Genomic DNA, 22187 nt, shown 5'->3' with positions numbered 1-22187 from the left:
GCCATGGTCAAAGTGGAAGTTCTCTCCTCCCTTCAGAGAAAGGTACCTCCTTCTTTGATGACCCGTTCTTTCCACTGGGATCTCACTCGTGGAGATCTTTCATTTTTTTTTTTCCCCAGAGTGTCTTGGCTTTCCATGCCTGAAATACTCTCATGGGCTTTTCAGCTGGATCCGCATGCCTTAAGGGCTGATTCTGAGGCCAGAGTGCTGTTTAGGACATCTGCCATTCTATGGGTCTGCTGTGTATCTCACTTCCCATGTTGGATCATTCTCTCCCTTTTTGATTCTATCAGCTAGTATTTGCAGACACTATTCTTGTTTATGTGATCCCTTTGGTTCTTAGTCCTATCATTATGATCAATTGTGCACAGAAATTGATCACTGGGACTAGTGAGATGGCATTGGTACATGCCACCTTGATGGGATTGAATTGGAATCCCCTGGTATGTTTCTAACTCTACCGTTTGAGGTAAGTCAGAAACACGGTCATCAGTATGAAAGAAGATAAAGGAAGGAAACCTCACAGCAAAAGATCACAGGGAATTCAAAGCATATATTAGAACTTATCTTTGGCAAATGGCAGGGCAAAGTTACCACTTTTCATTAGTCACATTGAACGTTAATGGCCTGAACTGTCCAGTTAAAAGACACCGATTGGGATTTGCTTTTTAACCTGATGCAATTTTAAATGATGCTTAATTTTGTTTTTAAATTTCAAATCCTAGCTCTTACCCATACATGGAACAACAATTAAATTGTACATGTAATTCGCCACTTTGCTACACTAACATTGTTCCAGGGGTACTTATGATGTACTTTTGAATTTTCTATACATGCAATAATGACATTTGCTAGCAGTTTTATGTCTTCCTTCCCAATATAAATACATAAATCTTTAACAAAACTGTTCTATGGATTTTTTTTCTGCTTTTGTTTCTAAGATGGATTATCTTCAATTTCTAATTTTCCAAGTTTCTTCAATATCAAAGTAACAAGAGCTAATTGGCTGTGCCTACTTTTTACCTTCCCAGAGCAACAATTCCTCATCCCCAGTTCTGTTTCATCTAATGACTTAGTGAGAACTTTGGAAACTATTTTTATGTGACATAGTGAAAGCTCAAGAGTAAGGATTCAATATCTTAATATACTGATGGAATGAACTTTTAATAAAATACTTTGTTCATTTGTCCAAGACTATTTTGAAGCAACTATCAAAGATGTAGTATATGGCCAGTAAACTTTTTAGTTTATATATTTATTCTTATTTATTGCAAAGGCAGAACAACAGAGAAAGAAAGAGAGACAGAGACAGAGACAGAGGCAGAGAGAGACAGAGATCTTCCATCCACTGGTTCACTTTCCCAGTGCCCACAACACTCAGAGCTGAGCCAGGCGAAGCCAGGAATCAAGAACTCCATTCAGGTGGGTGCTAGGAACCCTAGTTCTTGAGCCATCATCTGCTGCTTCCCAGTATGCACATTAGCAAGAAGCTGGATCAGAAGCAGAGGCAGAACTCCATATGAGGCACTCTGATATGGGCTATGGATACTCCAAATGGCAACTTAACCTGTTGCACCACAACATTTATTCCAGCCAGTATATTTTAAAAATAAACATCATCATAGAGAAATTCATGACCCAGGATAAATCTGGGTAGCAGTTAGGGACGTAGAACTAAATAAATTAAAAGCACGTTACTTACTTTGTAGAACTAAATAAATTAAAAGCATGTTACTTACTTTGTCTTGGGAGAAGCTGAAAAGTTGTTTTCTTTCAACAAAGAACTGAACAGCTACTACACTGGCTGAGTGACCCCAGAGGATACCCACTGGTTTGGAAACAACATAGGGATTCCAAAGGCAAACTTTATTGTTAATGCCAGCAGTTGCTAATCAGAATAGAAAAGAAAAAAAATGTTTTTAATGGCATGAATAATCCACAATACTTTCTCTCTGAAATGAGTTTATCACATAGCTCTCAGATGATAAGGGCCTTCCAACAAACACTAATGAATCTACTCTCAAAAGAAGCAAAATCTTGCAACGTCCAGCTAGACTAGGCCAATAAAGCATGAATGCTATCAACAGAAAAAAGTAAACACAGTAGGGAGTAAGGGGGCTGCATCATGGGGAGAGATACCATGTGAGGTAGAAGGGAATTATAAACCATCCAGCAGTGCAGCCAAATTATGTTCACAGTCCTGTAAATAATCATGTGTATACAAACAAACAAGCAGCACAAACATACTTTGTTCTGCTTTAGTGACAGAATAAGGATTTTTGATCTTGAATTTGTCATATGTATTCAGGAAAAAGGAATGCAGTGCATATTCAGGTCTGTGGAAATTCTGTATAGCACTCTTTGCTATTCTGTTGTTTAGGAACAACCCTGAGCTGAGCTTATTCATCATTTTTTCCGCATAGTGACAGGGACAAAGTAGTAACCAGCAGAAAGGGATTGAAACAATTAATGAATTAAATGGCTGATATTTGGGTACTTGCCAAACAGATGCGCCCTTTCCAGCCTTCTCTACTCCTTCAAAGTTTGATGCTGGCATATTCCTGAATCCATATTCAAGGTATCTTTAGCCAGTATTGTCAGCTATTATTGTTGGAAATGTTAGGGAACCCACCACTTAACAGATATCAATACCCTTCATATGAGTGATAATTATTGATTGAGGGTTATTATTACCCATCCTGTAAGCTATGTGCATTCTCACATTCTCTGTAATTATCCCATTAATTTTTCAACAATACAGTATACCTTACTTTTTAAATAGTGTTTGAACTAGCATATATCAACATCTCAGCTTTCAGATTGTCTAAATATTTTATTTGAAGAGCTAATTCCTGAAAATCTTTATATCTTCCCAGTTTAAATGTACTCTTTTACATCAAAGGAATCCTTCTGTAGTAAACTAAAGCTGGCATAATTTGAAATTTTTCAAAAATAACTTGAGATCATGTTCCAAAAGCAACTGAAAAGCACACTACATTTTGCTGTATTCCACTGGTGGGTGTGTGTAGTAATAGTAGTAGTAATGGTAGTAACAGCAGCTGTAATGGAATGATCTATTAATTTGGATGGAACATTTGGTGGTGTTAGAGAAATGGCAAAATGGCAGATGCTGCAAGGTCTGTCTTCCTCCTCTCTATCATTGAATATCCCCCACCAACTCCAATAAGAAGCCTCATTAAAGCATTGAGGCACTTTCTCATGTTTTCACCCCAACGTAGTTCATATACACCACACACCACAGTGCATCATTTTCAGGCATTCTCAGGCAATAAAATATGAGCTGTTCAAGTTGGTCTCTCTGGCAATAAAGCAACAAGGTGGAGAGGTTTTGTGCATACAAATATACATTGCAGACTATTTATGGGGCCCTCATAGTTACCATGATTTATTTTACATACCAATTAAATTGAGCTGAGAGTGGTAATCAAAAGCATGAATGCCCTGGGCAATGTTGAAGGATGTCATTTTCAGATGCTTTTTTGATTTCTCTCTCCAAGCCAGCACCACAGTATTTGCATTGCTGGTTGTACTGGAAATGATAGCATCTAAAGATGCACTGTACATGACTGATACAAAAAAAATTAAAAAAGAAGAAAATGATCTTTAGTTAGTTCTTCACAAGATTTTAGCAAAATAAAACAGTTTTAATATGAAAAGTTAAAAAATTAAACTCAGGTTATAATCATACAACCCAATACTCAGAAAATGCCTCTAACCAGGAATTTACTGAGAGGTTATAGCAAATTCTGCATTTTGACTTTTTCTTTTTCCATTCAAGGGATATCTTGATGGCTTTTTTTTTCTTTTGCTTTTTCTTTCTTTCTTTCTTTTTTTTTTTTTTTTGTGAACACTTGACAAGATACAATGTTCATCAGAATAATCATATAGAATTCTAGTAAGATAAGTAATTGACCAAATTCCTATGTTTTTGCTTGGGACAGGGGGCAGGCAATAGGAGTTAACCACCTACCTACCTGGACCTCCCCAAAGGTCCAGTTCTTGCTCAAAAATAGTTCTAATTCTGACTGGTAATGGTGCAAATAGAATGGCTAGGACTTAGCTCCCTACCAAGGTTCACAAACACAGCTACAAGTTCATGTCAAAATACCTGTTTCTGTGTTCCTGACAACACAATGGCAGATGTTGTAGAGCAAAATCCTACTTCCCATCCAAGGATAATGGTCCTGCTCCCTTTTGCCAGGAGCATTTCCCATCTCTGTCAGACTCACAGGCTCCAAACATCAAATAGCCATAGGTGCTCTTGACCCCTTTCACACCACAGTGTCTTCCAGGGTTAGGTAGAAATTCTTTTTGTATTCTACTCAGTTATTTTGTGGCTAAATTATTATAAGATTTCTGATTTGACCTCATGGTCAAATTCCTGCCTCACACAAAGAGGAATTTTATTCTTTTGAATAGCTATTAAAGGGTTGCTTTAATAGAATAACCCTTAGACATATTTCTGAGCTGCTTATTATATAGAAGCAAAGTTGACACTCTGCGAGGCAGTTCTCAAAGGGTCACTAGCATTTCTGAACTTCTTTGAAGCTAAGCACCGACAGCCCTTTGTTCTAGATTATCTTTTAAAGATTTTTGCAACAAACAACCTTAGATGTAGGGATAGTGTCTCCCTTTGGAGAAAACAGCTTGCATGATTGCTTCCCAAAATAGTAAAGAGTAGCTTCCTCTAGAACAGAAGGCAGGCATGCATTTTATCCGCTCTAAAAGACCCAGATTCCCTCAATTTGTGATTCCTCTCCTATAATACAATACACTGTATGTGAAGGTACTCACTGGCCCATCTGTCTGCCTTTACGGAATGGGTGTCAAGAAGAATGGAGATAAATATGCCAATACTTATGCTGCTTATTCTATGAACAATAAAGTTATTTTTCTCTGACACAAGGGTCTTATGTATTCTCTCACTGTATTTTTAAAATTTCTGTCTTCAAGTAGACACTATAATAGCAGCATTGCTAGTTGTAATGGAAATGACAAGCTAATTTGCTGATGAATAACATGAAAATTGCATAAAACCTTAGAGTCTTCAAAAGTCCTAACAGTTACTGTTATGGTCTGAAATTTTGCATCCTTCCATAGCCCTAAGATTCATATGTTGAAATCTTAAACCTACAAAAAGATAGTATTAAGATATGGTGCCTTTAAAAGATGGCCTTTCCACCATGTGAATATGTACTAAGAGGCATCATCCATCAAGTAGCAAGTGGGCTTTCAGCAGGCACCAAATCTTGGACTTCTCAGATTCCATAACTGTGAAAATAAATTTATTTTGTTTATAAGATGCCCAGTTATGGTATTTTGTTATACCAGCCCAAACAGACTAAGAAAGGAACTGCTGTGATTTGAACAGGATTTGGTTTCCACACCCATGCAGACATAAAGAACTAAAAATCAGAAGTCAATTACACTAGAAAGGTAGAAACTTAGCCCAATTATGGTATTTAGCATATGGACCAATTGGAGTTCCTTAGGTTTTTAGGGATGGGCCCTGGGAAGGTAATTCTTGCAAAAGAGTTGGTTACAAAAGCAAAATCGGGTGCAGCTGTGGACTCAGTTTCCTGGCTTACTATATAAACTTTTGCACACACTCTGCCATTGCCATCCTCATCCGATGTCAGATCAATAGAGGCTACCTGATCTTGGATTTCTGCTACCAAAACTGTGAGCTAAATAGAGCTCTTCTCTTTATAAAGGAAGTTGTCTTGGGTATTTCATTGTAGTAGTGAAAAGCTGACTGATATAGGACTCTTTATACAGAAGTACTTCTAACTTCATTAAAAACCATCCCTCATTAAAAAGTATTTAATTTTACTGTTTTTGTGAAGTAGCATGTTGTTTTCTCTGTGTGTGTATGAACATCTATATATGTGTATATATCTGTACACAGTATTTTGTGACGGCAAACTGTTTGAACCAAAATGGATAGATTAAAAATTAAGTAATTCACATGCCAATATCAACTCCTAAGTGGATAAATCCTAGCGATTATAAAAAACAATACAATTGAAGAGGTCAGAGAAGAAGGAATGGATTGACAATTTCCTTGCCTTTAGTAATAATGGGAAGATCCTTTCAAGAGCTGATTTTGATGTGTGAATAGCTTAATATAGAATGTTTCCTAGCTATCTCCCTAGGGAAAAGTGACTTAACGTGAACAATTTATAACTAAATTAATTGAGACTATTCAATATGTCAGTATAGATATCCTCTCTCCAACCATAGCATCGCATCTCCAAAGACTTATTGGACATCAACTATGTGCCCTGTGCTATAATAAGGACAACAGAAAAGTCAGCGTACTCAGGATGTAAATCTTATGGCCCAAGTCTGGAAGAAAAGATATGTGATCCAAACAGTTAGAAAACACTTTAGTACATAATAAAGTGGTAAACTGAATGGTACAGAAAGCGTAATAGAAGTCCAAAGAAGAAAGAAATCAGTGTGACTCATCTGGAGATGGTGTCAGAGAGAAGATTCTCTCTCACACACACACTAACACACACTCACACACACACACACACAGAGAGAGAATTTAGAAGACATTTGATGAATGCTCACAAACAGCATCTCAGTGGATGAGAAATCATGACAAAACACCTGTATGGGAAACAAAAGGTAAACTCCAGAACTGAGAGCTACTATACTTCTTTGTCCTGCAGATGGAGAAATATAGAATCACATACAAACGTTTATTCAATGATTTCATTAAAGTCAGCAATTGTTTGTTGTCAAACTCAGGTCTGGAATCCTGAGGTTGACTCCATTTGGTGCCACTTACAAGATTACAAATCTGTGGCGCAGTAGGTTAATCCTCTGCCTGTGGCACTGGCATCCCATATGGATGCCGGTTCTAATCCCGGCTGCTCCTCTTCCGATCCAGCTCTCTGCTGTGGCCTGGGAAAGCAGTGGAGGATAGCCCAAGTTTTTGGGCCCCTGCACTCACGTGGGAGACCCGGAGGGGGCTTCTGGCTCCTGGCTTCGGATCAGCGCAGCTTCAGCCATTGGGGCCAGTTAGGGAGTGAACCATCGGATGGAGGACCTCTCTCCCTCTCTCTGTCTGTAACTCTACCTCTCAAATAAATAAATAAAATCTTTTTTAAAAAAAGATTACAAATCCATGCTCGGAACAGCCGTATCTGGCAGAGCCAGAGCTCAAGTTCAGAATACAAGGCCTGATCCCTGGACTACTGGGGAAATGGGACTTCTTGAATTTTAATATGCATAAGATCATCCGGAGATCGTGTCAGAAAGAAGATTCTCCTTCTGTAAACCTGAGATTCTGCAGTCCTTGGGTGTACCCAGGTGTTGCTGCTGGTACTCTGAGTACTATACTTTGGGTAGCAAAGCCCTTGGATTCATTCTGTGGAGTCCAGGAAGCCAAAGGCTTCTTTGAGAATAAGTTGAAAGATAGAAATTCTTTCCACCAGAAAGATTTGCACCCACACTAGAGTCTGAATAAAATGTCAGGATTTTCAGAACCTCCTCCACTTCCATTCATAAGTCTCAACCATGGGCTTCTCTTAATGCCAAAATACAATTTCTAAGAGAAAGGGGGAGGGGTTAGAATGTTAAGGAGACCTTCCGAAAGGGGACCAAAGCAGAGCTGCCTCACAGAGCATCAGGCACACAGAATAATTCATAGCGACATGTGTCATGAAACAGAGACAATGCCTCAGGGCAGAACTGTCTACTTGTCCACTCTGCACAGTTTGCCTTGGTGGTGTGTTTCTTGCTCATGTCCGTATTGCCCAATTTCCCCTCCTCTCCATCTCTGAATTACTTATAAGAATTATTAAGACAATCCATGGGTTCCTCCCATGTGCCAGCCTTTATGCTGGGTGCCATCACCCACTGATAATCTTCACTTGGTAAATTATCCCAAGTTTACGATAAGGAGATAGACTACCTGACAGCTAACATGCTCAAGGGTATATAGCTAGTTAGAAGTGGAGATGAGATTGAATCCAGTGCAGTTTGGCTGTGAGCTCACATTTTCTGTGCCATTGCATCCTTCTTTTCTACCATCCACATTGTCAGATACACACCATGTCCAGATCAGGGTTCTTTCTATTACAGCTGCATTTCTGTCCCCCAAAAGAAATACATTAGTGCCAGTGTTGTGGCATAGCAGGTAAAGCCACCATTGCAGTGCCAGCATCCCATATGGTCACTGGTTCAAATCTCGGCTGCTCCACTTCCGATCCAGCTCTCTGCTATGGTCTGGGGAAGCAGAGGAAGATGGCCCAGGTGCTTGGGCCCTTGCACCTATGTGGGAAACCCAGAAGAAGCTCCTGACTCCTGGATTCAGATTGGCCCAGCTCCGGCCATTGTGGCCATCTAGGGAGTGAACCAGCAGATGGAAGACCTCACTTTTTTACTCTGCTGCTGACACTCTAACTCTGCCTTTCAAATAAATAAATAAATAAGGGAATACTTTGAATTTCATTTGCGAGTAATTAATTTTATGGGTGTAAATGTTCCAGATCAAGGGCTACACAATTAGTACTACCTTACTACCTTATTAGAAGGACCAACAGCATAAAACCTGATGGCAAGCAAGTGTTCTCCTTCAGGAAACAACCTTGCTGAAAGTATTCCCTTTTTTCACAGAAAATTCTAAGGGTTGCTATAACCTGACACCCCATGAAGCAAAATTGCAAGTTTTCAAGTGTACAGCATATGAAGCTGATGTTTTGGTGCAGCAGGTAAAACTGCCACCAGTGACCCCACCATCTCATATGAGTGTGGGTTTAAGTCCCGGCTGCTCCACTTTCAATCCAGCTCCCTGCTAATGTGCCTGGGAAAGCAGCAGAGAAGGACCCATGTGCTTGGGCCAAAGCTACCCACATGGAAGATCAGGATGAAACTCCTGGCTCCCGGCTTCAGCCTTACCCAGCCCTGGCTGTTGCGTCCATTTGGGGGCTGAACCAATGGATGGAGATTGATCCCTCTTTCTCTCTCTCTCTCTTTCTTTTCCTCTCTCCTCTCTCTCTCTCTCTTTCCATCTTACTCTATCACTCTGCCTTCGAATACATAAATCTTTTTTTTTAAAAATAAAGTGTACAACATAACACACCATAATTAAATCTTCAAATCCACAAAAATTTCATAATACAATTACAGTACAATCCAAATCAAAGATTTCCACCAACAAAATTATTTTGTCATGTATTCCCCCATTCTATCCAGTTATCATCTTTAATTTTGAGGTTCAAAGGAAGGCTTATAAAGCAGTATGTTCTCCTCTGGAGTTCAGCGTAGCTTTAAGGTTTGAATCTGTGGATTACCCAGTGACATTTACAGGCCTGCAGTGTCACACACTGTAGACTCAGAAATTCACACTTTCTTTCTAAACCAAGATATAACTTGTTTCTGATTGAATTGTAACATGCCAGAGCTCTTGAGAATGCCCGAGTAAAACGTGAGAAAAATTTCATTTCCTTAAAATCAAATTATCTAATAAATAAAAATGTTGTCCTCATTTCTTGAGCTGAAGTAGAAAATGATAGTTTCTGATGGAAAAATTGTTAAAATATGAAGCTAGGTAATGGAATGAGCTGGTAAGATAAAACTCAATGATTTGTTTTTAATATTCTCAGCAAGTTTGGGTGTTGAAGGAGAAAATTATTTTTAAATTATGTTTATATAATATTTTTAGAGGAAAAAAACACAATTTGATCACATATGTCCATTAAGATGTTAACTTTCAGCTCTTCCACTCACTAGCCACAAAAGCATAAAAAAGGCATTAAGTGACCCTGGCATCGATCATGGTCCTCGTGTGTTCTGTCAAAACGATCCTGTGGGGGCTGGCCCTGCGGCAAAATGGGTAAAGCTGCCACCTGCAGTGCCAGCATCCCATACGGGTGCCTGTTCAGGTCCTGGATGCTCCACTTTCAAACCAGCTCCCTGCTAATGCACTGGAAAAGGCAGCAGAAGGTGGCCCAAGTCCTTGAACCCCTGCACCCACATGGGAGACCCAAAAGAAGCTCCTGGCTCCTGGCTTCGGGTTGGCCCAGCTCCAACCATTGCAGTCATTTAGGGAGTGAACCAGCGGATGAAAGATATCTCTCTCTCTCTCTCTCAGGAACTCAAATAAATAAACAAATCTTTTTTAAAAAATGACCTTATGTATTGGCTATTAATATGGAAAAGTGATTTGAAAATGAAAAGTGATGTCTGAAAACTAGGTAGTAATGCTTTTAAGTACACATAGAATAAGATAGAATAAGGCTACTTTACAACATTTGTCAACAGACTGAGGTTACAGCATAAGAAATTGGATCATTTTTCATTGGAATTCCTAGAATTTTTCTAGCTTTTACTTTAACAGTCATGTGACTTAGGAAAACACCCTACTTTGACCTTTCTTTGATGTTCTCTTGTTGAAGGGGTTTCATTTTTGTTCTTACTTCTCATTTTAAACATGGAATCCCGTACCCTGAGCCCACTAAAGAGTTCTCTGTATTGTAAGGAGTTCCCTTTTCAAAGACAAAAGAAAGCATAATTGTATCCATTCCATCTCTAGAAGTCAAACTGCATTTCTAAAATCAAATTTCACCACTGCAAAAGAACACTGTGAGGCCGGCGCCGCGGCTCAATAGGCTAGTCCTCCACCTAGCGGCGCCGGCACACCGGGTTCTAGTCCCGGTCGGGGCGCCGGATTCTGTCCCTGTTGCCCCTCTTCCAGGCCAGCTCTCTGCTGTGGCCAGGGAGTGCAGTGGAGGATGGATGGCCCAAGTGCTTGGGCCCTGTACCCCATGGGAGACCAGGGTAAGCACCTGGCTCCTGGCTTCAGATCAGCATGGTGCGCTGGCCGCAGCGCACCAGCCGTGGTAGCCACTGGAGGGTGAACCAACAGCAAAGGAAGACCTTTCTCTCTCTCACTGTCCACTCTGCCTGTCCAAAAAAAAAAAAAAAAAAAAAAGAAGAAGAACACTGTGATTTATTTAATGACTTTTCAAAAATATCAATATCAAGTAGACTCATGTAAGTGATATGGATGGAGCTTACTTTTCCACCATCCTATAGAATAAGCTGCAGGAAAAGACTCCTGTCTTCAGGTTTACAACACAGGCTCACAGCTGACTCCAATTGCTATAAACACAGTAAAAAAAAAAAAACTGGCAGGCAAGGCAGTGTGGTCTTGCTGACTCGGTGGTGCAACCTCATTTTGTCTGGAGGACTGATTTAGGTGCAGGGAAGTGGAGCAATGCACAAGCAAGACATCATATCTGGCTTCTCTCGCAAACTTGGTGCCTATAAACTAGAAAGTCTCCCCAAGGAGAGACAACATGATGTCAGTCTTCTAACTTCCTTGGCACCTACTCCAAGGTTTAATGCAGTATTTAGTGATTTTCTAACTGTTCAAACTGCTTTCTGTCTTTCACTAGGCTTGATCAAACAAAGGTGGAGATACATGACATAATAAAGAATGAAGGGTTTTTGTTGTTTACCATTTCACACTCATTCCTTCAATAGCTACATTCCCAGTGTATGGTTTCCAAGGTTTCAAATGATATTATCTGTACTAGAAGGTAATTATTAAAAAGGAAAACTCTCTGAGATTCGAGACATCTATGTCATGCTGCTATTGCTCAAAATCTCTACGCTTACCCTATGAGCATTTCAGAATGTAATTATTTTTCCATTAAAATGTGGCACAGAACCACTCAGAAAAGATGATGAAAGCATTTTCTCCCTCAAAGTTTTAAATAAGAAGTGTGAACCTTATCTTAATGCAGTATCCTAATACCCTTATGTTTGAAACTGAGTATTTCCTTTGACATTTCAGTTTTTTAGATATTTTATCCTTAGCTTCAGTAAAAAATTATTATCACACTTGTTCATATATTTCATTCTTTATTCAATTGTATATTCCCTTCCCTCACTGAGAAGAAAATCACAAAAAATAATTCTTCTGGAGTTCTAAAGAATGTGAGTTCATACTGCAGGAGTAAAATGTGCATCACATGAGAGCAGCCACTGCTGGCTTGCTCTGATGGAGTAAGTCTTGCAGACCAGTGAGCATCATTCAGAATCACTCTGAATCCCACTATATATTTGGCTGCATCCTGCGTTCCCTATTCCTTTCTTTCTCATTATTTCAGTCTTCTTCCCTTCTTATATTGCAATTACTGATCTTGAAGCAACAACAAAAGGCCATGTTTAAACTTATAATCTCTGTTGCTAGATCTAAAATTAGGAACCCATTCATTTGTTAGGACTGAAGTAGGTGCCCCTTTCAATGGTACATAAGCTTCAAACCTAAAACATGAAAGAAGAGAAAATCCTCTGTAGATAGTTCTTTGCTCTCTTCTTTTTGAGTAGTCTTCTCTTCTATGGCATTTTCCTTCACATCCACTTACATCGTATTAAACCAAACATGATTTCCACATTTGCTTTTCTTCACAGAACTTCTTCATTTTAGCTGCAAATCACCCATTTAAGAATAGCAGTTCTACAGTATTGAGCATGATTTCTTTTAGCATCTCTCTTTTCTTTTGAAAAATTTTTCAATAGAGTTCACACCATGACTTACCTAACCCCTTCAAAGCCAAATTGTAAAATGGTGTTTTTTCCCACAATCAAAGCATAAAATCCCATAGAGGAAATTAATGAATATTATTAATGGGGGATTTAACTAAGTTTTTTAAAAATGAAAGAGGGAAAATAATACAATGTAACTCTTCCACATGAATTCAAGTAGCTCACTATTTTGGCAACTCCCAATGTTAAAACACAACTCAGTTTCTCAGAACCAAGTACAGAGGCTGCCAATTCTTTTCTGCTCTGAGCCAAACTCAACAGGACACTCGCACTCACTCCAGCATTCCTTGGCAAATAAACTGCCCATTGTCTCTTTCAATTTCCTAGTGCACAATGCCCTGTGCAGATGGGCACTCAGTAACTGTTACCAACTGGCTGCTGAGTTTTGATGCTTTGAAGGGAATACGATAATAAATAAACCTTAAGGAAATAATTTAAAAGTCTCCTTGGTTAGCATGTTAGAAATTAAATTTTTTAGGACAGATATGGACAGCATTCAATTGAACTGTATCTGTGCTTAAAAACAGTCGCTGCTATATAGTAGTTATTTAAAAATTTTTGGTTGAATGCCACATAGAAGCTCCTATAATTACAGTTGGTAAAGGATTATTAAAATGACTAAAAGGAGTCAATAAAGAAAAGAGGCTACATGCTAAACAGATATCTGCTGTATGTTCACTGATTAAAAAGCACTGTGATGGATTCTGCTTCCAGCCTGGATGCTATAATGAAGACTGAATTTAATTTCCTACCAAAAGCAGTTAAAAAACTGGACAAATATTAGAAATAATATTTTCAGCATTCAACAAAAGGCAATGAAGACCTGTGAAACCTGAAAAAGGGAAAGCAAATGAGGTGAGCTCTACAAGGAGCCCTACACTTTCTTAGAAGATATTTCCCAGCTATGGGTCTCTGGAGAAGGAAACTACACTGAGTCTAGCAACTTCTTGAGTTGAGAACATGAAGACCAGAGTTTGGAGAGGAAAAAGTAGGTGGAAGATGTGGGACTGAGTTCTGAAAAGGCAAATAATTAGAGTCACAGAGAAATGTAGGGGACAGAAAACTTTGAAAAATAACAATAGAAAATTTTTCAAATTTCATGAAAATAATAGATCCATATATCCAAGAATTTTAATGAAATGACACACACATATGCCCTCCAAGAAAAATTAAGGTACACTGTAAACAAATTGCTTAAAATCAACAAAACAGTAAAATCTTGTAGCATAATGTATTACACATTATGTATGAACACTTAAGAGAATAAAGGATGTTTTGCCTGCACTAAGAAGGATGTTTTAACTTTTTATTTATATATAAATGTCATTTGCATGTGAGATATCCAAATTTCCTTTTATGTTTGGGAAGCTGTGACAGACAGAACACAAATTCTAATGTAGGTACCAAAATTGGTAGGATTTTGTCACAGTTTGAGTAGCTTCTGAAAACAAGATTTCAAAGGAGAATCCAGGAGCAAAATCAAAATCCAAAACCTTACGAATAAAGCAAGGAAGAGCTGCCCTGAATTAGGAAAAATTGAGAGGTTAATACGAGGTGAAGTGAAATGGGAAGGGCAGTGTCAGCACTGATGTTCACAAGAAAGAACTCCTCTTTGGTGGCAGAATCTGAGACTTCTCCAGAAGTCGAAGTTGTGACGATACACTGGGAAGAGACAGTGTCGGGTCCGGATGGGGTCCTGTGAGCTGAAGGAGAGAATTCCTTACCTAGTCAATGGTATTTTTGTAGGCTGTTCTAAGATGAGTCATCATTCCACATTTTCAAACCTCAGATTCTAAAAGATTCTTGCTTCCATTCTTGTTTCATCATTTGACCTTTTTCTGTTTATAAAAATCCTTCTAATTAGCCAGTCTGATTGCAACTTCTCCTCTAATCTGTCCTCAACAGAACTACCAAATAAACCTTCTTTAAGTGTTTTTCATCAGGACCGGCACTGTGCCATAGCAGGTAAGGCTGCTGCCTGCAGAGCCAGCATCCCATATGGGTGCTTGTTCAAGTCCCGGCTGCTCTACATTCCATCCAGCTCTCTGTCAAGGCCTGGGAAAGCAGTGGAAGATGGCCCAAGTCCTTGGGCCCCTGCACCTGCATGGGAGACCTGGAAGAAGCTCCTGGCTCCTGACTTTGGATCAGCTCAGCTCCAGCTGTTGCCTCCATTTGGGGAGTGAACCAGGGGATGGAACACCTTCTCTCTCTCTCTCTGCCTATCTGTCTCTCTGACTTTCAAGTAAATAAATAAATTCTTACAAAAATGGTTCTTCCCCTAAGAACAACTATAAAATTCAAAATCTTATTTACATGGTTCAATAGTTAGGTTTCAATAGCATTGTACAATGTTCTAATAAGTTCTTTTATATTAGCCCTTAATTCTCTTTCAGATACTGAGTTTCTTGAAGGTTGGGCCCTATAATTAATCTGTATTCTACAGTTTCAAATGCCTTGGATAGTTTTAAGTCATAAAAGGTCAACAAATAATTGTTGAGTGATTGATATATCAAGCCCAAAATTCAAATAAACAGGCTAAGGTAAATATAAAGGAGGTGTCTTTAAAATTAGTGGAAATGCATATTATGAAAAAAAGTATGTATTTCAAAATTTTTCCACCAGAATAAACTCACATTAGCTTTTTATGATACATCTATAAAAGATTTGATTTGAGGCATTAAAAATAAGATAGGAATTTGAAAGGAGCCCCTATTATAACAACATGAGTTCTGCTAAAACTGAAGCAAGAACAGTCATAAAATTTATGGAAAAGCTTGTGTAGAAGAATAGGAAAATCACTGATATTTTACACATAGTTTATAGGACAATGTCCCAAAGAAATCAGCAGTTTACAAATAGATGACTCCTACAGAAAGGTTGAGATGATATTGAAGCAACAATATAGTCTATACATTTTTAAGGAAAAAAAAAAGTTAATCCTGATGATTTTCAGTAGAACCAATGGCCAACAATGCAGACACTCAACTGATTCAGCTTACACAATTATGCCTGAAAAATTAAAGTGGAGAGAACTTTCTGCTTGATGAATACTGAACTTTTGTGTCCAGATCAGCTACAGACAGGAGCAAAATTTTCATTGGAAATTTTATAAATAAGTAGGATCATGATCCTGAGGCATTTCTTAGAATTAAAACAGGAGATGAAAGGTGGCTTTACCAGTACATTTCTGAAAACAAAACACAACGAAAGCAATGGTTAACAAGAGGTGGAAGTGGTCCAGTCAAAGTGAAGGTGGACTACTCAACAGCAAAGATCCCGGCAACAGCTTAGACATTTATTTTGCTTGATGACTTTCTGGAAAGCCTAAGAATCATAACATCTGATTATGAGGTGACTTCAAAAAGATTTTAATGAATATGATATGAAATAGAAAGTATAAATTTTATTTCTCACATAAGCTCCATCAAATTCAAGACACTTTTGGAAGTGATGATATCAGCCATTTAAGCTGATCCCTGAAGAACTGAGTGAGTCTCAGGAATTTAACCATGTAGAGCTGTCTTACTACATTATGAACTGAAGAACAATAAATTCCCTTAAAAGACATTTTAATATTCGTGGAAAAAAGAAGTCAAAAGAAGCCAAATCAGGGATGTAAGGTGGATGCCTAATGACTTCTTGTCAAAACTATTACTAACTTCTCTGGTTTGATGAGAGGAGTTAGTAGGAGCATTGTCATAGCAGAGAAGGACTCCCTGGTAAACATCTCCTGAGTGTTTACTGCCAAAACTTTGTCTAGCTTTCTTGAAACAATCTCCTGTATGACTGTTTTGCACCTAGATCCAAACTTGCAGTGAGTTGGAAATCAGACTCTGAAACTAGATTCTTTAGATTATAAACATGAATGTGTGCTGCTGATGCTAAACTAAGTTTCCACATTCTTTTGTCAGTAGATGAGGGAACCAAACAGCAAAACATGATGAAACCTGATGAATAGTGAACTCACGTTGACCTAGAGAACAATTCTTATGCTGCCACTTAAAGAGACAAATGTTCATTGTCAGGTTACTTCACTAGTAGGGTTGGATTTTGGGAGGCTGAGTGAGAATTTTTCATTTGTTCTCCAAGTATAAAAGAAGGCACTAAGATGTTACTCATCTTTAAAATCTTATTTATTTCCTCAACCTTTTTTTTTTTTTTTTTTTTTTTGACAGGCAGAGTGGACAGTGAGAGAGAGAGACAGAGAGAAAGGTCTTCCTTTGCCGTTTGTTCACCCTCCAATGGCTGCCATGGCCAATGCGCTGCAGCCGGCGCACTGCGCTGATCCAAAGGCAGGAGCCAGGTGCTTCTCCTGGTCTCCCATGGGGTGCAGGGCCCAAGCACTTGGGCCATCCTCCACTGCACTCCCGGGCCACAGCAGAGAGCTGGCCTGGAAGAGGGGCAACCAGGACAGAATCCGGCGCCCTGACCGGGACTAGAACCCGGTGTGCCGGCGCCACAAGGCGGAGGATTAGCCTATTGAGCCACGGCGCCAGCCTCCTCAACCTTTTCAAAATCATTCTTTAGGCTACTTCTCTGATTTATTCATACTAATTTAAGATCATGGAAATTAAACAATGTGCACGACTTCAGAAAATCCACTAGAAACTGATGTCATGAAATACTACTTTGTTATTATAGCCTAATCTTTGGCTTATGTATCCACACGTAATGCTTTTTTGGAAGCAGCTTCAATAATTCCATTCAGTCTATATCCAGTGATATGAGTCTGATGTCAAAGTTATGAAAACTTATACATAATTTTGTGCCTTTCATACTTAGTAGATGACAAAAAAACATATCTTTGGTTTTTCCCACAATTATCATGATGGAATTATAGCATGGATAAAAGGTATCAAAGACATGATATGGTTTATATTGTAGAAAAAGCTGCAGAATGTACAGTGTCTCATGTAGGATAGTATAGTGTTACAGTCATACATCATAAAATTAGTTCTAAGCTTCTGAAATACAAAGAAAGCAAAAGTACCATAAAGGCCACTGGCCAGATCCATTTGGACTGACTTTCTTTCAAACTATTTTAGAAATAGGTAATTTACATAAGTCTCACTAAATCTAATTAAAATCAATGAGATTGCTACTTTCCATTCTTTTAAGGGGGTTTTTGTTAATGGAGCAATTTGGAAGTGAGAAGACTATTGTCTTTAGCATTGGCGCAAGATATTAGAGCGGATATTGCACATTTGGATCACGAACCATCAGATACAGATTCTGTAAAGTTATGGCATATTATAAGACTAATTAATTCATTTGTTAATACATTGTAAGAGAAGTTCTGATAATCTACATGCATTGATTCATAACATGAATATTATCAATGAAAGAACTGTTGCTTAAGTAGTATAGATTAGAAGAATTGTTATATATCAAAAAGAAAAAGAAAAGGAAAAGAAATAACAATGATTCCATTTTGTGGCAGCCAGACTAATTTACTTATCATAAGAACATATAGAAAACAAAGCAAGGTTTTGAGTGAACTTATTAAATCCTTTTATTAAGAACCTGAATGTGACCACATAATATTAGTTAGGGTCACACTTGGGTTGAATCTAAATGGATTCTTGGACAATTTTCTCCCTTCTTTGGAGATTTCTTGAGTGCATAGTTCGCCTGAATTAATTTTATGAGGCATAAATTTTACGGGGAATGAAAAAAAAAAGACTTTTTGCCAGTGTTCAGAGAATAGCAGAGACTCCAGGCCAAAACCTCCCGAGAGCCAATTATTGGCTTCCAGAGTTAAACGGTTTGTGTAAAACATTTTCATCAAAGAACATAAATGTAGCAGTTGAAGGTGACCATTTTCTTTCATTACTGTCCACATTCAGTACCTTGCCTGACCCAGTCTCCATGGTGAAGTCTGTGCTGTAATACATGGCAACATCTGTGACATCCAGAGAGCAGTTCTGCCCAGTTAATAGTCATGGTGGCTTCTTCATCTTCACACGCACTAGCAGGACGCTCAAACAGGGAAATTGAGGCTGCTGTGAACACAATGGCTTGAACCTTGGGAGTCATTGAAAGAAAAACAACATGGGCAGGGCAATTGTTAAAGAAGTTCTGTTTCTTAAGAAGGAATCAATATTGAATTAAGAGTTTCTTTAATATTTTTAAAGGATACAGGCAGTTTTGTATTAAAAGATGAACAACTAGGGGACTGGTAAGGCAATTATGAAGGTGAGCTTATTACTTGCTGTTAAGATTCACTTATCATTAAGATCAGTAAGAATGAAAAGCTTCCACAATTATGAAAAGAAATTATTCAACTGAGGTTACCGCAGAGGTCTCAGGCATCTTCTAGTATCATCCTGTAAGTAATAATTTTTCACAGGGCAGGTGGGATGTGATAGGAAAATAGAAATTACTGTATCCAATGTCCAGGTCCCAATGCTGCCCTCACTAATTCATCTATCTTTGTATGACATGATACAGGAAATCTGAGTGCTCCCTATGAGCCTGGTACTAAGAAATTGAAAACTTTATGAATGGGAACCAAAACAATTCATCTGAAAGATTTATGACAGAAATTTTGACATTTAATATTAAATAAAAGCAATATTGAGATCTAGTGGTTAAACATCTTATGGTGAAAAGTTAGTAAGATTTACTAATTGAGGAGAATTATACTATATGTACACAAACCAAAAACAAAAGTATCACACACAATAAAGATTTTAGTGTATAAGCAAGATGAGGAATATAACATAATCCATCTCTTCCCTTCCAACATATGTGACCTTATAATCCATAATGGAGTTCAATTAGGAGGACACACACATTGCATTCTATTATAAGCTCCATATTGATAATTTAAATCTATAGTCTTCAATATTACAAGTTGTTCACTTACCATTCCAGTTATATCCCCAAAAGAAAGAATGGATTCATTGGCATCTAGAGGATCATACCAATAATGCAGGTAAATTGGTGCTCCTTTCAGGCCTTGGAGTTTGTATTGACAAGAAAATTCTTCTTTGGACAGCAGATCATAGAAACAAATCTCTTTACTTGTGAAAGCCACTGCTATCTAAGGAAGCAGGGAGAAATCCAAAAGCATTGCTGGTGAGTTTAATGAAATCAGTATGCAAAGCAGACATACAGCTCTAACTGCCAAGTCAGACATTGTTCCCTGAGGGTATGTCCCACTATTCCAGAACTACAGAAAGATGGCACAAATCTACTTTATTCTGACCTTGGACTCTAGCCAAGGAGAAATCTTTCCCATTAAAAGCATTTGAGCATCTTTTCTGCCCTGGCCTCCACTTTACACACCCATCAACACAATCCATCTGCGACAGACTAGATGATTAATCACAAGAAAGACAGAAACAGAGCACTATAGCACCACAGGTCCTACCAGAAACTGTACAACTCACGTTCCACAAAGCAAACAGGGCTTTCACAAAATCAATTGATAAAAAAACTTCCAAGTAGAATTATTTTAAGTCAGATAAAATCCTAAGGGTTATATAAAAAGGTCAATGACTTAACAACTGAAAAACCAGTCAGTAGAAACTATTCCCGTAAAAGCCCACTTAGTGGATTTACTAAACAAAGATTTTTAAGTTGGCTACTACAAATATTTTGAAAGAGCTAATGTGTGAAAATGAATTTTCTGTAAGAAGATAATTTCACTAAGAATGTAAAAATCATTGAAATAAAGAACGATTCTTGGGGCTGGACTGTGGTGTAGTGAGTAAAGCCACCGCCTGCAAAGCCAGCATCCCATATGGGCACCGATTTGAGCCCTGGCTGCTTCACTTCTGGTCCAGCTCTCTGCTATGCCCTGGGAAAGCAGCAGAAGATAGCACAAGTCCTTGGGCCCCTGCACCCCCGTTGAGACCCAGAAGAAGCTCCTGGCTCCTGGCTTCAGAATGGCACAGCTCCAGCCATTGTGGCCAATTGGGGAGTTAACTATCAGTTGGAAGACCTCTCTCTCTCTCTCTCTCTGTGCCTCTGCTTCTCTCTCTGTAATTTTGTCTTTCAAATAAACATCTTTATAAGAAAAAAAAAATTCTCGCAAATACGCCTATGATGCAAAATGCTTAAGCTAATTAAATTTAATATGATTACTGGCAAGGCAGGATTTACACCTGCCATTGTCTTCCAAAAGAAACCCAAAATACATGCAGCAAGAACAGAAAGATATGAGGAGAGAAATAGACATTTCAACAATAACTGCTGAAATTTCAGTACTGTACTTTCAATAATGGATGGAACTACCGGACTGAAGACCAACAAGAAAAGCACTGCCCAAAGTGAAAATTATAGTTGTAAAAATAGCAATATCTGGGCTGCTGCTGTGGCATGGCAGATAAAGCTGTGCCTGCTGTGCCATCATCCCATGTGGGCAATGGTTCAAGTCCTGGCTGCTTCACTTCCAATCCGGTTCCCTACTAATGTGCCTGGGAAAGCAGTAAAAGATGGCCCATGTGCTTGGGCTCCTGCAACTATGTGAGAGATCTGGATAGGGCCCCTGGCTCCTGGCTTCGACTTGGCCCAGCCCTGGCTGTTGTGGCCATCTGGAGAGTGAGCCAACAGATGGAAGATCTTTTTTTTCTCTCTTTCTCCCTCTCTCTCTCTCTCTAACTCTGACTGCCAAATACATAAGTAAATCTTTTTAAAAATAAAAAAAAAAAACAATATTTTAAAAATCTCGAATTACTAACCTAAATTTTCATTTTAAGAAATTGGTAAAACAAGAGCAAGCTAAGCTCAAAGCAAACAGAAGGAAGGAAATGATTAAAACTAATCCATAAATAAAACAGAGAATAGGAAAGCAATAGAGAAAAATCAATAAAACCAAACTTTGTTCTTTGAAAAGAGATAAAATTAACATACTTTCAACTGGGCTAGCCAAGACAAAGAAAAGCAAAGATGTAAAATATTAAAATCTGAAATGAAAGTGCAGACAGTACTGTCAACCTTACAGAAATAAAACTGAAATGTGGGATAATACTATGAACAATTACATACCAACAAATTAGATAGCCTTATGAACAGGGGAAATTGCAAGAAACACAAAAATTACCTAAGCTAACTCAAAAAGATTTCGAAAATCTCAGCAGACCTAAAAAAATGTATTAGCAAAAAAATTCCTCACAAAGAAAATTGGGCCTAGGTGACTTTACTGAAAAATTCTACCAAACATTTTAAGAATTAATACCATTCCTTCTCAAACTCTTCCAAAAAGTTTAAGTGGAGGAAGCATTTCCAAATCAACTTATCAGGCCAATGTTACTCTAATACTGAAATCAAATGAAGATAACACATGAAAAGAAAGCTACAGACCAATATCCTTTATGAATATAGATAAAAAATACTCAAAAATATAGCAGAGAAGGCCGGCGCCGCGGCTCACTAGGCTAATCCTCCACCTTGCGGTGCCGGCACACCAGGTTCTAGTCCCGGTCGGGGTGCCGGATTCTGTCCCGGTTGCCCATCTTCCAGGCCAGCTCTCTGCTGTGGCCAGGGAGTGCAGTGGAGGATGGCCCAAGTGCTTGGGCCCTGCACCCCATGGGAGACCAGGAGAAGCACCTGGCTCCCGGCTTCGGATCAGCGCAGTGCGCCGGCCGCAG

At 38.6% G+C, this 22187-nt stretch overlaps 1 protein-coding gene across 4 annotated transcripts in view; it reads right to left on the bottom strand.

Moving 5' to 3' along the window:
* WDR49 (WD repeat domain 49) overlaps positions 1 to 22187 on the bottom strand; it is a 161087-nt gene that overhangs the window by 112932 nt on the left and 25968 nt on the right. For all 4 annotated transcript variants that reach the window (XM_051818753.3, XM_089331008.1, XM_089331007.1 and 1 more), the window contains 4 exons: positions 19460 to 19636; positions 18441 to 18615; positions 3420 to 3587; positions 1740 to 1888 (listed from right to left, as the gene is read on the bottom strand). In XM_051818753.3, coding sequence (XP_051674713.3) covers positions 1740 to 1888; positions 3420 to 3587; positions 18441 to 18615; positions 19460 to 19636 — 669 coding nt within the window. The remainder of the gene's footprint in view (positions 1 to 1739; positions 1889 to 3419; positions 3588 to 18440; positions 18616 to 19459; positions 19637 to 22187) is intronic.

This window comes from Oryctolagus cuniculus, chromosome 4 (assembly GCF_051225735.1).
Source record: "Oryctolagus cuniculus isolate XC-2025 breed Fujian yellow rabbit chromosome 4, ASM5122573v1, whole genome shotgun sequence".
Classification (NCBI taxonomy): domain Eukaryota; kingdom Metazoa; phylum Chordata; class Mammalia; order Lagomorpha; family Leporidae; genus Oryctolagus; species Oryctolagus cuniculus.
Note: the sequence above shows the minus strand (reverse complement) of the source record. Positions and strands in the feature narration are given on the sequence as shown.